We start from the raw sequence: 14,721 nt of genomic DNA on the forward strand, positions 1-14,721 counted from the left end.
AACCCTTCCAGTGCGAGAAACCCCTCCAGGGAAGATGAAAAAACCCTCCAGGATGAAAAACCCCTCCAGGGAAGCTGGAAAACCCCCTCCAGTATGAGAAACCCCTCAAGGGAAGCTGGAAAAACGTCTCCAGTCTGAGAAACCCCTCGAGGGAAGATGGAAAGACCCCTCCAGTATGAGAAACCCCTCAAGGGAAGCTGGAAAAATCTCTCCAGGCTGGAAAACCCTTTCAGGGAAGCTGAAAAAATCTCCAGGCTGGAAAACCCCTCCAAGGAAGCTGGAAAACCCTTTCAGGGAAGCTGGAAAAATCTCTCCAGGCTGAAAAACCCTCCAGGGAAGGTGGAAAAATCTCTCCAGGCTGGAAAACCCCTCCAAGGAAACTGGAAAACCCTTTCCAGGCTGGAAAACCCTTTCAGGGAAGCTGGAAAAATCTCTCCAGGCTGAAAAACCCCTTCAAGGAAGATGGATAAATCTCTCCAGGCTGGAAAAAATCCCTTCAGGGAAACTGGAAAATCCTCTCCAGGGAAGATGGAAAAACCTCTCCAGGCTGAAAACCCCTCCAAGGAAGATGGATAAATCTCTCCAGGCTGGAAAAAACCCCTCTGGGCTGTTCCCGACCCCATATCCTCCCTCTAACCCCTCTCCCAGGGCTGGGAGCAGATCTGTGGCTCGGGCACAGATTGTTTCCCTGAAATCCTCCAGGCATCTGGCCCCAGACTGCCTGAGCTGGTCCTTAGGGAGTGTTTTTCTCCTTGGCTGAATTTGTCTGGGTTTGGAGACTGCAGAATCCGGCAGGATTCCTGCAGCAGGGAGTTCTGCAGATCCCCCTTTTCCTCCTCAGAAATTCCTTGGGTGTGTTTGGTAAATCTGAGAGAATTCTCCTCCGCAGCTCCTGCAGGGTTTGTGCATCAGCCCCATCCCACCGCGGCTTTGGAGGGGCCGGGAAAAAAACCCACCTGGCATGGAAAGAAAAAGGAAAAAAAAAAAAAAAAAAAAAAAAAAAAAAACCAAAAATCCCGGAGCTCCTCCAGCACGTCCTGGCCTGGTGAGGAAGCTATTTTCACCAGCCTCCCACACACGCTGCGATGCTCGAGCAGCAAAGGAGGAACCCCAGCGCTAAGCACAGCTTTAACAGCCCTGCTTTAGCTCACCGGCGATTTCCTTGCAAATGCACTTTTTTTTTAATCCTTTTTTTTTTTTTCCTCCCACCGGGAACATCTGCCCCAAAAATCCCTGCAGTGCTTGGCATCATTGAGATTTTAAGGTGTTTTTCCCAGACTCAGCCCTCCAGGGTGTCCTGGGATGAGATTCCCACCTCGCTCCAGGCTGGGGCAGAGCTCGGGAATCGCTTCCCGAATTTGCCAACAGCTCCACAGCCACATCCTCTCCCCTCCCAACCCATGCCGAGGGATGCAGGGTGGGCCCCGCACTGTCCATCCCCCCGAGGGATGAATTCCCGAGGGAATCATCCTTGGGAACAACCAATGTAGGAGATGGCTCTGCCCCGCATCTTCCACCGCAGGAGGAGCAAAGCGTGACCGACATTGATGCCCTGGGTGGAAATATCAGAGTGATCCCAGCTCCAAAGTCCCCGTGGAGGGGAGTGCATGTGGATCTCTCCATGTTCTTCCCCGTTTTTTGGGTTTTTTTAAAAATCAGTTTTCCCAGGATTAGGAAAGGCTCATCTTTAGGGATCTGCTTCTCCTTGGCTGTTTGCAGCTCCTTTCAGAGTGGAGCTTAAGGAACGCGGAGGACAACCCAGGAGGGCTGAAAAAATGCCCGGAGCGAGGGAAAAGTAGCGTAAAAATACCGTAAAAAAATGTATCCTGTAAAATAATCCTTTAAAAAAAATCACGAGGAAAGCCGCCTTTCCCCGTGCCTGCCCTCCTTGCTGCCTTCCACGCTGCTTCTCCTGCCTCTCAGCGCTCCAAGGCATCTCCTCAACTTCCAGCCTTTCCCTCCAGATCCTCACCCGCTCCCTCCCATCGCTGCGGGACCCAGCCCGGACCCCCCCGCCCCGCTCTTTGCTCCTCCCTGGGGCTCCGAGGAGGGAGTCGGGGACCATCTGGGTCCCTGCCCGGCAGAGGCGAGGGGAGGGCGGTAGGAGGGACCGGCGAGGCGGGGAGGGGAGAAGGATGCTCCGGGGGTGGCTCTTTGCTTCCTCGCCCGCCCGGAGCTCGCAGGGGCTTGCCTGGAGGATGTCTCACCCCCTCGGCACAGGTAACTCCGGGAACCCCCCCGGGGGATGCTGCAAAAGGGGAGGAAGGGGCCGCAATCCGGCTGGGATTGAAACAAAACTTCGAGGGGGAAATGGGGTTAGAAACAAAACAACGATAGCAATTTAAAAAAAAGAGGATGCGGGTTTATGCACGATGCTCGGAGCACCCAGGGATGATCCCTGCCCTGAAGTTTCCTTGTGGATGGCAGGGGTGGGATGCCGGGGGTGGGAGCGCGGCCGCTCGGAGCCGAGCGCGGTGCTGATGCTCAGGCTCCGGGAGCGAGCTGGGATGCCTGGGCTGTGCGTGGTACCCGGGATGTGCTGCATGCCACCGATCCTCTCCCGTGGCTACCGACAGCCCGAGCGTGGCCACTGCGTGCCAAGAGCGGGGATTCGCGGATTTGCGGTCCCGGCTTTGAAGTTTGCGTGTGCCACGGGCAGGGGATGCAGCGGGCGGGGGCTGTGCCCACGCTGGTGCTGTGGCTCGTGTTGTCGCATGCACAGAGGAGGCTCTGCAAGGGATTAAATGTATGGATGCAGGGGAGAAGTGCCACAGCAGCAGGCACAGCTCGGCAGGGAGCACACAGGGAGCCACGAGCCGTTCTCTCTGCTGGAAAAGCACATGGATGAGCGGGGAGATGTTGCAGGGAGCCCTGGGTGCTGCTTCCCAAGTGGAGAGAGGCTGCCTCCAAGCATCCCCCGGGAAAATGCGTGTCCTTAAGGAGACTTGGGAAGCGGCTTCCTGCCGGGCACGTGAGATGCAGCCGCAGCAAGAGCTCGGAGGGGTGGAGGGGGGTGGTGACGGTGGGCGAGAGGATGAGGGGATGTTGGATTTTCTTCGCCCTGTTTTGTGACGAGATGTTCTGGTTTGTCACTGGAGGTGTCACTGCTGGGGGAGCGCTGGTGGCGAGCTCGGAGCATGCTGCTGAGGGCCAGCCCCAGGAGGTTTCTGGAGCAGCACCTTCTGCTGGTGGAGAGCGCAGAGCAGCAGCGGCCGGCTCGGGAAGCGCTCCCGAATCCATTCATGACTGAGGAACCTCCCGCCCCAGCCGAGCCCGAGCTGCCGCCCTCCAACCTCACCAACAACGGCACCGACTGCGGCGAGGAGATCCTGCTCTATGGGGACACCGAGAAGGTCGTCATCGGGGCCGTGCTCTCCATCATCATCCTCACCACCATCGCCGGCAACGGGCTGGTCATCATCTCCGTGTGCATCGTCAAGAAGCTCCGGCAGCCCTCCAACTACCTGGTGGTGTCCCTGGCCGCCGCCGACCTGTCGGTGGCCTTTGCTGTCATGCCCTTTGTCACCATCACGGACCTGGTGGGGGGAGAGTGGCTCTTTGGGAAGGTGTTCTGCAACGTCTTCATCGCCATGGACGTGATGTGCTGCACCGCCTCCATCATGACCTTGTGCATCATCAGCGTGGACAGGTGAGGCACGGGTGGGTTGGTGCCCTGGGCTCAGGTGGGATCTGGCATTTGGGGTGTTGGGAGCTGCCAGGGTGGTGTTCCTGGTTGGGTCAGTGCTCCTGGAGGTGTTTTTTGCAGGAGGTGAGGGTTTTCTGTGGGAGTTCAGTGCTCCCTTTGGAAGAGCTGGGTTTCTCAGGGTGTTTTCTCAAGTTGCTTCCCTAAGTTACTTCCTCAGTCTTCCCCCCTTTGGCAGCTGCTTCTCATTGTTCCTGAGGAACAGCACCTGACCTTCTCCATGGAAGGTGCCTGGGCCATGAAACCATTCAAGAAATCAAAAAAAAAAAAAAAACCAAAAACCCAGATGCACTTTGGAAATCCAGGTTCCAGGGCAGCCAATCCTGTGGGATTCTGTGCTGCTCCCTGGACTCACGCCTTAGCTAAGGACATCAGCAGCTCCCCACACCCCATCCCAAGATCCCAAACCCCCCGGTTTAGCTCAGTGAGCACATTTGTGAGGATTTGCGGGCTTCACCTCCCACACCTGGAGCTGGGAGGGAAAGGCAGAGCCTGCCTGGCAGAGTGGCCAGGCTTGGCCAAGTCAGCACCTTGGTGGCTCTAATTTTAGCAGCTGCGTCAGCGGGGCCATGGCGCTGCCGAGCCGGGGGCCGGGGCTGACGTGCGCTGCCTGCTCGGGGGTCGCTCTGGGCTGGGCTGGCTCTGCCGGGCTGCTCTGGGAGCTGCAGCTCAGGGAAGGGACACATCCCACGCCTGAGATGTGCCCTCACAGCTGTGCCACCTCCCCGGTCACCTCTGCAGGTGTGGCAGCAGGTGACAAAGCAGAAAGGACAGAGAGGATCCTGCTGCTGCTGCTTGATATGCCCCCCACCCTGGGTGAGCCAGCAGAGAGTCCTGCTCCAAAGCCTTCATCCCCACCAGGCACTGCTCCCCTGGGAGATGCAGATCCACAGCTCTGGGCAGCTCAGAGCTGCTGGTGACAGAAAAAACCCTGCCAGGCCACAGGGAGGTTCAGCTCTTCTGCTGAATTTGCTTTATTTTAATAAATTTCTGGCTGGGAAAAAAAAATAGCAGGTGTGCTCAGAGCTGGCAGGAGTCTGACTCTGTGAGAGGGAAGGGATGGAATGCAGGAATTAAATAGGAATTAAATGTGTCAGTGCTTCCTCCTGGTGGGTGAGGAGCAGGGAAGTGGCTGCACACAACCCAGACTGGCTTTGCTTGAAATGTTCCTTTCCTTTTCCTTTTCCTTTTCCTTTTCCTTTTCCTTTTCCTTTTCCTTTTCCTTTTCCTTTTCCTTTTCCTTTTCCTTTTCCTTTTCCTTTTCCTTTTCCTTTTCCTTCTCCTTCTCCTTCTCCTTCTCCTTCTCCTTCTCCTTTTCTCCTTTCTTTTCCTTTTGCCTTGCCTTGCCTTCCCTTCCCTTTCCCCTTTTTCCCTTTTCCCTTTTTTCCTTTTCTCTTTTTCCCTGTCCCCTTCAATTTCTCCTTGGCCAAGCATGTCAACAACTCTCCCCATCCGATCCCAAGTCCCCAAAACCCCGATACATGCAATCCTTTTCCCTTTCCTTTTCCTTTCCTCCTTCTTCCCTTCCCTATTTTTCCTCTTTCCTTCCCCTCCTTTCCCAACCAACCAATCCCATTCTTTGGAGCAAGACTTTTCCAAACACACACACACAAACAGGAGAGATCTTTCCCCAAAAAATCCTTGCCACGGATTCCACTCCTCCACCACATCTCCAGGGAGCAGATCCCTATCCAAGGACACCATCCTGAGTTTGGTGTCACTTTGTCCTTCCTGGGAAGGAGGGAGGGAAAAGCTGTGTCCCAAGAGGCTGTCAAAGAGCCTGAATTTTCTGGCCTGGGCTTGTCCCTCATGTGTTGGCACAGGAACTGCACCATGATCAGTTTTCTCCCAGAATTTCATCCTCACCACGCCACAGGCCTGATGGGGAAGTTGAGTGGTTGCAGGGCAACTGCCTGGAATATTTCCAGCTGGGAAAGGAGAAAACCAGCAAGGACGGAGCAGAGGGAAGGGACTGGACCATCACCCCAGCTGTGCCCACCCAGGAAGGGAGGAAGGAAAACCTGCAGGTGGAGGGGGCTTGTAGGGTCAGCCTGTGCTGGGGCTTGAGGAGGGAATGGGAATTACTGGGATGTCCTCTGGTGCATGTCAGAGGAGGAGGGGACTCAAGAATGCCCAGGAATGGGCTGGGAGTTGTGTGAACCATCCCAGGGCAGTGTCTCAAGCATCCTGTGCAGTATCCCTGCTCCACACCTACCCAGCATCCTCAGGCAGTGCATGGAGGTGGACTGAGGATCCAGGATCATGCCTGGGGCTCCACTTCCCTCCTGAGCCCGGGACAGGCAGGATTTTTCATTTGACTCTTGATGGAAACATCTCCAAAATCACAATTCTCAGTTTCTGTGCTGATACAACCAAAACCCAAAAGCACAACGAGAGCTGAGCTTGCAGAATGCCTGAAAAAACTGCTCTAAAAGAGATTAAATTTTTATCTCAGTGAGGCACAACCCAAACCTCCCCCAGTGGTGGGGACCAGCTCTTCCTCCTGCCCTGTGAGGAAGAAGATGAAAAGCTTTAGTATTTCTCAGAAATAGAACTATTTCCTCTGTTCTGTCCTGAATCCAACTTGGTCAGCACTGTCAGGCCTGTCCCTGCCAAGGAGGAGACCCTGCTTTTATTGATGACTGAAGTGTCCTCAATATTTTGCTTAGCTTAGATGGAAAAGCTACTTGCTTTGCCCAGGATGATGAGGACTATTAAAATGTAGGCTGCTGTTATTGATTATTAATGCTGAGGGCTTCCTAAAAGCCTCTCGATTGAAGCTGGTAGAACTAATCTTGTCTGAAGCGAGATTTGATTGATTTCCTTTGAAATCAGAAAAGAAAAATGCTGGAAACATCCATCTCCCTCTTACATTTTCCTTATGTAAAAGCCTGCCAATGTTGCAGATTTTTTAATGTCACAAACCAAAAACAAACCACCAACAAAAAAAAAATCCCCTCTTTTGGCTGCTCAGCTTTGATAAAACTCTCCATAAAAATGCCAAGAAGCTGACAAAAGGAGCTCCCCAAAGCCCACACATCACTTCTGGCATCCCTGGTGGAGAAAAAAAACTCTCCATCCATTTCCCAGGCAGCTCTGCTGGGGCTCTCCCCTTTCCCAGGCAAGTATTTTCCACCCAAAATCAGATTTTATGCTCCAAATTGGGGTCACCGTCAGTAAAAGGATGCCACCCCAAAGTCAGTGGGATGAAAACTGCAGAGCATTTTGCTGGATTGCCTTTCCCATGTCCTTCATCCAAATGTTGCCCAGGCTGGGTAGATCCCTGCTCTGTATCTGGGATGGATCCCTGGGATGCTGCACCAGCTCTGACTTAGGGCACTTCAGCAGCCTTCAGCGGCCATTTGTTCCCTCCTCTCCTTCAGCAGGATGGGGCAGGAATGGCATCAATTTGGAAATCAGGGAATGAGCTCATTTTGGCTCCAGAGGAGGCTTGGAATTGTGGTAAAACAGTAGGGTTGAGGAAACCCTAATTCTGAGCCCTAATTCTGGGCTCATTTGTCCCCATATGTGAGTGCAGATTCATCTTTTCCCAGTTCACCAGCTGCAGGATGGAGAAAGGGGCACCTCAGGGAGGTTTGGGTTGTTTTGATTATTTAATCCCTGGCATAATGATCCAAAAATTGAAGGGAACCTACAGGGAAGGCACAGAGGGAAAATGTAAAGGCAGGACAATGGCAGGGATAGATGGGATATTGGGAAAGAATTGTTTCCTGTGAGGGTGATGAGACCTTGGTACAGGATGCCCAGAGCAGCTGTGGCTGCCCCTGGATCTCTGGAAGTGTCCAAGGCCAGGTTGGACAGGGCTTGGAGCAGCCTGGGACAGTGGAAAGTGTCCCTGCCCCTGGAGTGGAACCGGATGGGATTTAAGGTCCCTCCCAACCCAACCCAACCCAACCAAACCCAACCCAAACCAACCCATTCCATTATTCCCATTGAATGTAGAACAAACACTCTGAACTGGCTCATCCGTGGGGTTTCCTGGTGCAGCCTGGCCTGGGGCACATCTCCCACCCCACAGCCAAAGGATCTGCAGGATCAGGGATGTGGCAGGAATTTATTGCAGCTGCCCTGCAAATCCACACTGAGCGCCTGCAAATCCTAGGAATTGCCTTTTGCTACCTGGTTACCCTAAACTTGATTAACAGCACAACACAGAAAGAGAAAAGCTAAAAATATTTCAAAGGGAGAGAATTCCACTCAAATTCCACTGCCTGCCAGCGCCACCGTGCCTCCTGTAAACGCTGCCCTATTTTGAGGGCTCCCTGCTCATTTCAGAATTATTACAAAGACCTGAAAACGGCCCCGTTTCCCCCAGCAGCAGTGGATGAAATGTGTCAGCTTTGCCTCTCGTTAAACCGCGTCACCGAGCGCTTCCCTCGTAAATTCCTTGAAGTTTCAGCAAATCCCAGGCGGATCAGCTTCCAAAGAAACCTGGTAATAGCGTAAGAGAGGGTGACACACAACACAGCATGGATTTGTTGGTGAAGTTTGTAGCTTGGATACCCAGAGGGGTGATTTTTGGGGTGTTAATTTGGGAATTGCAGGAGCAGAGCGGGGTTTTCTCCCAGCTTGGCTCCATCAGGAGGGATTGGGGCACCCAGGGAAGCTGTGGATGCTCCATCCCTGCCATGTCCAAGGCCAGGTGGGATGGGGTTGGAGCCACCTGGGATAGTGGAAGGTGTCCCTGCACATGGCAGGGCATTGGAAATGGATAATCTTGAAGGTTCCATTCAACCCAAACCATCCTGGAATTCTCCAAACATAGAGAATTTCGGTTGGTTCTTGTCACCAAGACCAGCTCACTTCACATCCCTGGAAGTGTCCAAAAAAAGAATACAGAGGAAAATAAGGACAGAACAACTCAGTGAATGAATTCAAAATAATTTTATCAGGGAGGCAGGTGAGAAGAATTTAGTCTCTCAATTGATTTAGCAGTCAGGAGGGGAGGAGAAATTAGATTTTTTTATATATATTTGATTTCCATCTTCTAATCTTAAGGGATCATCTGGAAAAGCGAAATAATCAGGGAAGAGAAAATCTCCTAACACACTAAGACTGACTGTCAGAGAAAAAATTACACAGCAGAGGTAAAATTTTCCACAGATATTTTTCAATTTTTTGTTCAGCTTTTAGCAAAAAGTACTCATAGAGCTGCTGCTCTCACTGCCCCTCTGGAGTGACACCTTTCATCCAAGAACAAGTTAAGAGGTGATGTGTTCCTGCCTAAAAATTCCTGGCAGCAGGAGATTGGAATCAAAAAAGGCTGTAACAGAACAGAAATCCATATGAGTGGCTCGAGGTTTTTGCAGGATTGATTGGAGCTGAGTAGCAGGCAGATGTTTTCCAGGGGGAATGTTGGCTGACAGCAGCCAACTCCCCCCTTGATTTATTGCTTTACAATTCTAATTTACTCACAGTTGACACAATTTCTTTATCACACAAATGTCTCCAATAAAAGTCAGGATAGTTCACATTTACACCCCAGGCACCACCAGGAGCTGATGGTGGGTGCAGCCTCCAGCTCCTTTCAGGCAAAATAACAAGGTAACTCCTAACTCCAGGGGTCAGGACTGGGGGATCTGTGGGCCACCAGGTGGTTTTTGGGATCTCTTACTCCAAACTCCACTCATTTTCCCCTCGAGGGCAAGCTGGACTCCATCACTTTGGCAGCTCCTGCCTGTGCAAGCGAGCAGATGGCTCCAGCTGCTTGGATAATTTCTATTTGAGTTTCCAGAGTTCAACAACTGTTAGGGAGTTGTGCAGAGCCACAAGGTCCTCCCTGAGCCTCCTTTTCTCCAGGCTGAGCTCCTTTCCCAGCTCCCTCAGCCATTCCTGCTGCTCCAGACCCCTCCCCAGCTCCATTACACTCCTCATCCCCTCAATGGCTTTCTTGTCATGAGGAGCCCCAAAACTGTGCCCAAACAACATCGTACACTCTCCAACTTTGCTTGAAGGGTTTATCCCGACACATCTTTAAATTTTCCCCAAAGGCAAGATTATTTCTTGGTCTCCCAGGGCCATCTTAGCTGCAGGTTGTATTTCTTCACCAACAAATAAGAGAAGGCTGCAGTGCTTCCCACATCCCATTAAGCACTGCTAGGAGTTATTCCTTTCACCTGGAATCAGTCCTGTGGCACATCACTCTGAGCATCACCCAGCCCACTCCTGGGTGTCTCCTTGGGAAGGGCAATACTCTGGAGTGAGTTATGTGCCATGGCTGGAAGCTGTTGCATGTTCTCTGTGCAGAATAGTGAAATACTTCTGTAGTGGAAAAATAAAATTCTTAAGGAATTTTTTATTCCTGAAAACGAGGTTTTTAAAAGTATTTTTATTCCACAGGAGATCATGAAGAGTTCAGCTGTTCAATGATACCTTGTGTTATGGACACCCCATCCCTGGAAGTGTCCAAGGCCAGGTTAGACAGGGCTTGGAGCAACCTGGGACAGTGGAAGGTGTCTCTGCTCATGGCATGGGGTTGGAATGGGATGGTCTTTAAGGTCTTTCCAACCCAAACCATTCTGTGATTCCACATGTGGGATGATCGCAAGAAAGTGAGGAATAAATTGTGGTATTTAGTCAAGAGATCCCATGCCTGTGGAGATTTTCATTTGGTGAATTCATTTCTTGCACCCTTTGAGGGCCAAAATTACCTCACAGCTGGACAGTTCCTCCTAGGGTCTGGTAGAAACTGTCCAGCCCCACCAGACATTACCACTGAGGGTGATGGTCCTTTCCCTCACCCTGGGAACAAGCGGAGGGAACTTTGGGAACAGCCTTTCCTTCTCACTCTGTCTCAGGTGGGAGCAAGACCTGGGGTGGTGAAAACCACCTCAGAGGGAGTGAAAACCACCTCAGAGCACCCACCCCTAACCCCTGACAACTCCTCCTCCTCCCCGCAGGTACCTGGGCATCACGCGGCCTCTGACCTACCCCGTGAGGCAGAACGGGAAGCTGATGGCCAAGATGGTCTTCATCGTGTGGCTCCTGTCGGCCTCCATCACCCTCCCTCCGCTCTTCGGCTGGGCCCAGAATGTGACGGTGGAGCGGGTGTGCCTCATCAGCCAGGACTTTGGCTACACCGTCTACTCCACAGGGGTGGCCTTCTACATCCCCATGGCCGTCATGCTGGTGATGTACAGCCGCATCTACCAGGCGGCCAAGGTGAGCGCCGAGAAGCACCGCTTCATGAACTTCCCCAAGCACTATGAGGACGAGGGCGTCTACTGCCTCGAGGCCTCCGCCCGCGCCCACCACAGCTCCCGCCGCACCAAGGCCGCCGAGGAGTGTGCCACGCTCTCCAAGCTGCTCCGCCAGGACCGCAAGAACATTTCCATCTTCAAGAGGGAGCAGAAAGCCGCCAGGACCCTCGGCATCATCGTGGGGGCCTTCACGTTCTGCTGGCTGCCCTTCTTCTTGATGTCCACGGCGCGGCCGTTCATCTGCGGCATCCGCTGCAGCTGCATGCCCCTGAGGCTGGAGAGGACTCTGCTCTGGCTGGGTTACACCAACTCCCTCATCAACCCCCTCATCTACGCCTTCTTCAACAGGGATTTGAGGACTACTTTCTGGAACCTGCTGCGCTGCAGGTACAGGAACATCAACAGGAGGCTCTCGGCCGCCAGCATGCACGAGGCCCTGAAAGCCACGGAGAGGCACGAGTGCATCCTGTAGTGCCTGACCTCCTGCCTCTCCATGCCCTCGCTTCCCTGGCGCCCCAGGGGCTGGCAGGAGCTGTCCAGCCCCACCAGACATTGCCACTGAGGGTGATGGTCCTTTCCCTCACCCTGGGAACAAGTGGAGGGAACTTTGGGAACAGCCCTTCCTTCTCACTCTGTCCCAGGTGGGAGCAAGAGCTGGGGGGTTCAAGGTCTACCAATGACTGTGGGCCAGTCACACCACCTTTCTGTGCCTCAGTTTACCCATCTGTTATTAAAGTTTTAAAAAAAAAAAAAAGGAAAATAATAGAAACCCTCCCAGCCAACCAACCAAACTAAAAAAACTCTAAAAACTTGATAAGACTGTGACTGTCCACCTTCAAAAAGGGCTCTAAGGTCTGTGGAGGGCCCACAAAATCCTGTGTAAAGACAACACTGGCTGCACTTCTCTGTGGAATCTGACAGCAGCTCTGTTGTACACCCAAGCCCTCTGTGCCATCCCAGCTTATCCAAGCCCTTTTCCCCGAGGTAATTGCATTTCACACCCTGAGCTCACATCCAGGTTTGCACGTCAGAGCAGAAATACCAATGCCCCCGTTCCCCCCACACTGTAGCACTGCAGCACTTGAAGGAGATGAATTTGGAGGGTGAAACACAAACGAACACAGAGTTTCCTTCATGGTTGCATAGGGAAGTTTGACGCCTCCTGCTCATCAGGGCAATGATCAGAGAGCAAAGCCAGATGTGTTTATTGGGTTGTACTGTAATTCATTCCCAGACAAGTGACGTGTGTTCATCATTTGTGGCTAATTGACTCCATAAAAGCACGCTTTGGTTGACAACAGAAAAAAAAACATATAATTTCCCTGACAGCTTTACGGTATTTCGGTATGATGTCCAGCAAGCTTGAAAAAATACATTGAATGATGTTATCTTTTTCTTAAAAAAAAAAAAAGAAAAAAGGAAAAAAAAGGTTTGGTTTCCTTATTTTGGTGTAGAATCTTTGGTCCCTCTGACTTCAAAGTGTCTCTTCACTATTTTTTGTGGTGGTAGGAGTTGCTTTCCTGCAGTTGTCTTTCCTCATTATCAGCCTTGCAGTGTCAAATTTGCAGCCACACAAACCTTTGCCTGTTTGATCATAATATCATAAAATCCCAGTGTGGTTTGTTTTGGAAAGAACCTTAAAAATCATCTTAAAAACCATGGGCAGGGACACTTTTCACTATCCCAAGTTGCCCCAAGCCCTGTCCAACCAGGCCTTGGACAATTCCAAGGTGGTTGATGCCTGCTCCAGTCCTAGTTGAACATCTCTGGGGTTTTTTGTCAAAGCCAGACTGCTCAGAAGCTCAGGGAAAGTTGTTTGTAGTGCTCTTTTTACTCCAGATTTGCTTTATCTGGCATGAGTGGTGCAGTCCCACCTCTGACACCACCAGGAACTCTGAGGCCTTCATCCATATCCGAGCTGGGTGTTGGATGTCCTGGCCGACTGCTGGCAGGGCTTGGCTTAGCAATCAGTATTTCTCCTGTGATGTGTTTTGTGCTCTCATTTGGCCTCTTCTCAGCAGCCATTTCTCCCCTGTCTGATTTTAGAGCTGCTTTTCCTCAGGATGCCCAGTGGGATTTCCAGTTTGGATGGGTGGGTGACAGCAGGGGAAGTGGCTCGAGCCCACTGGGAATGTCCTGAGGGACTGTGAGGTTGGACACTGCAATGTCCCCAGATGTTCCCTGAGCTCCTGTCCTCACAGATGGACTCAGAATTGCACAGAGGAGCAGGGGAGGCTGTCTGCTGTCTCCAGAGGGAGATGCTTTAATACAGAGCAGAGATTTGAAGGAGAACCTAATCAGGAATGATCCTAAAGGACTGAACTGGAGTTCCACACACCATGTCTGTAGGGTACACTCTGGCTGCCCATCTCAGGACCTGCTTCACAAAACCAACCTCTTTTTCTCCCAAAAAAACACTCCAGGCCAGCATCTCCTCTGCCACAACATCTCAGCAGCAGCTGTCACAGCTTCTGTCCTGCCAGGGGGGCACGAAGCTCCTGCAGGCTCCACTTTCCTCCCTCAACTCCTTCCCTGCCCTTCTGGCAGAGCTGTCTGCATGAAAACTGACCAGCTGCTAATTCAGGCTGTCTTGGCAGCGTGGAGAGCCCCAAGACAGCTCATTTCACATCCAGCACATAACAGAATCTGGTTGTGCTGCTGCAGTGTATTTATTGCTGTGCCTAAGGTCATTATTTCACTTATTTTCTGTGCTGGGGGTTTTTAAACTGTCTTAAAAATCATAATGCTGTTTAATTCCTCTAAACATCCTTATTCTGATGGCATTTTTGTCACTCCTATTCTGCAACAGAGCAATGAAGCAGTGTTTCACTTTTTAAGTGAAATAGCTGTTTTTTCTGGTTTGAGGGTTCTTCTAGAATTTAAAAAGTAAAAGAAAGAATAGGATTCTGGATGATCCAAACCCCAAACTTCTTCTAAGCAAAGAATCGAGCAAAATGGTTTTATTTGTCTCAAAAAAAATATCAGTGTTTGCCTTGACTTGGAATTGAATGTTTTGTTGCACTCAAGGCTTACCTGATAAATGCTTCTACAGCTTAAAATGAAAAATATGAAGGAAAAAATTTAAAAGGAATGCTTTCTTCCCACAAACAATGTCAGAATTTTGCATCCAAAAATATTTAAAGACGACAGCTCCACTAAAACACTTTGCTCCAAAAAATAACGAGATAGGCTGCTTTTCCCAGAAGTGATTGACTCAAGCTTTGAGACATCAGCCTCAACTCTAGCTTTTTAACTCCCCAAGATTAAATTGTGTTTGGGTTAAATAAAATAATGTGCATCCAAAGACACCAGGGCCTTTTCCACACACGAGTGAGCACCAACAATTTAGCTAAGCCAGTCAAGATCCTTGTAGATGAGCCACTAAATCATGCTGAAAATACTCCGTGGGTTTTATTTTTTTTTTAATCAGACAGGAATCAATGCTTTTGGCATCTGCAAAAAAAAACCCACCCTGGCTTAAAAATAAATCTGAGCCATTTTGAAACTGATTTTAGCACACACACACACGTGTGCCTAAGCAAACTATGAAGAGAAATTAGCCCTGAAAGAGTCCATATTTAGGCAAAAATTTGAGCTCAGGGAAAAAAATCATCAATTTAGGAGCATGAGAGAAACTTTTGTGGACAATGAGAGATTCCCAGCAGGCCAACAGCAAGACAGTGGAAAAAAAATGAGGAGCCTCGGGCAGAGAAAATGGAACTAATTCAGGCATTAAATGAGGTCTCAAGTCAGCTTTTTATTCCACTCCCTGTGCAGGGGAAATGCAGGAATGCAGGC

At 50.9% G+C, this 14,721-nt stretch overlaps 1 protein-coding gene across 1 annotated transcript; it reads left to right on the forward strand.

Annotated features, from left to right (window-relative positions):
* The first annotated feature begins 2,115 nt into the window (after positions 1 to 2,115).
* On the forward strand, positions 2,116 to 11,686 carry LOC134418885 (5-hydroxytryptamine receptor 7-like). The gene is made up of 3 exons (XM_063157861.1): positions 2,116 to 2,220; positions 3,099 to 3,649; positions 10,624 to 11,686. The coding sequence occupies exons 2-3, from the start codon at positions 3,138 to 3,140 to the stop codon at positions 11,393 to 11,395; spliced, it is 1,284 nt and encodes a 427-aa protein (XP_063013931.1). The 5' UTR covers positions 2,116 to 2,220; positions 3,099 to 3,137; the 3' UTR covers positions 11,396 to 11,686.
* Positions 11,687 to 14,721: the final 3,035 nt, after the last annotated feature.

Source organism: Melospiza melodia, chromosome 5, assembly GCF_035770615.1.
Source record: "Melospiza melodia melodia isolate bMelMel2 chromosome 5, bMelMel2.pri, whole genome shotgun sequence".
NCBI lineage: Eukaryota > Metazoa > Chordata > Aves > Passeriformes > Passerellidae > Melospiza > Melospiza melodia.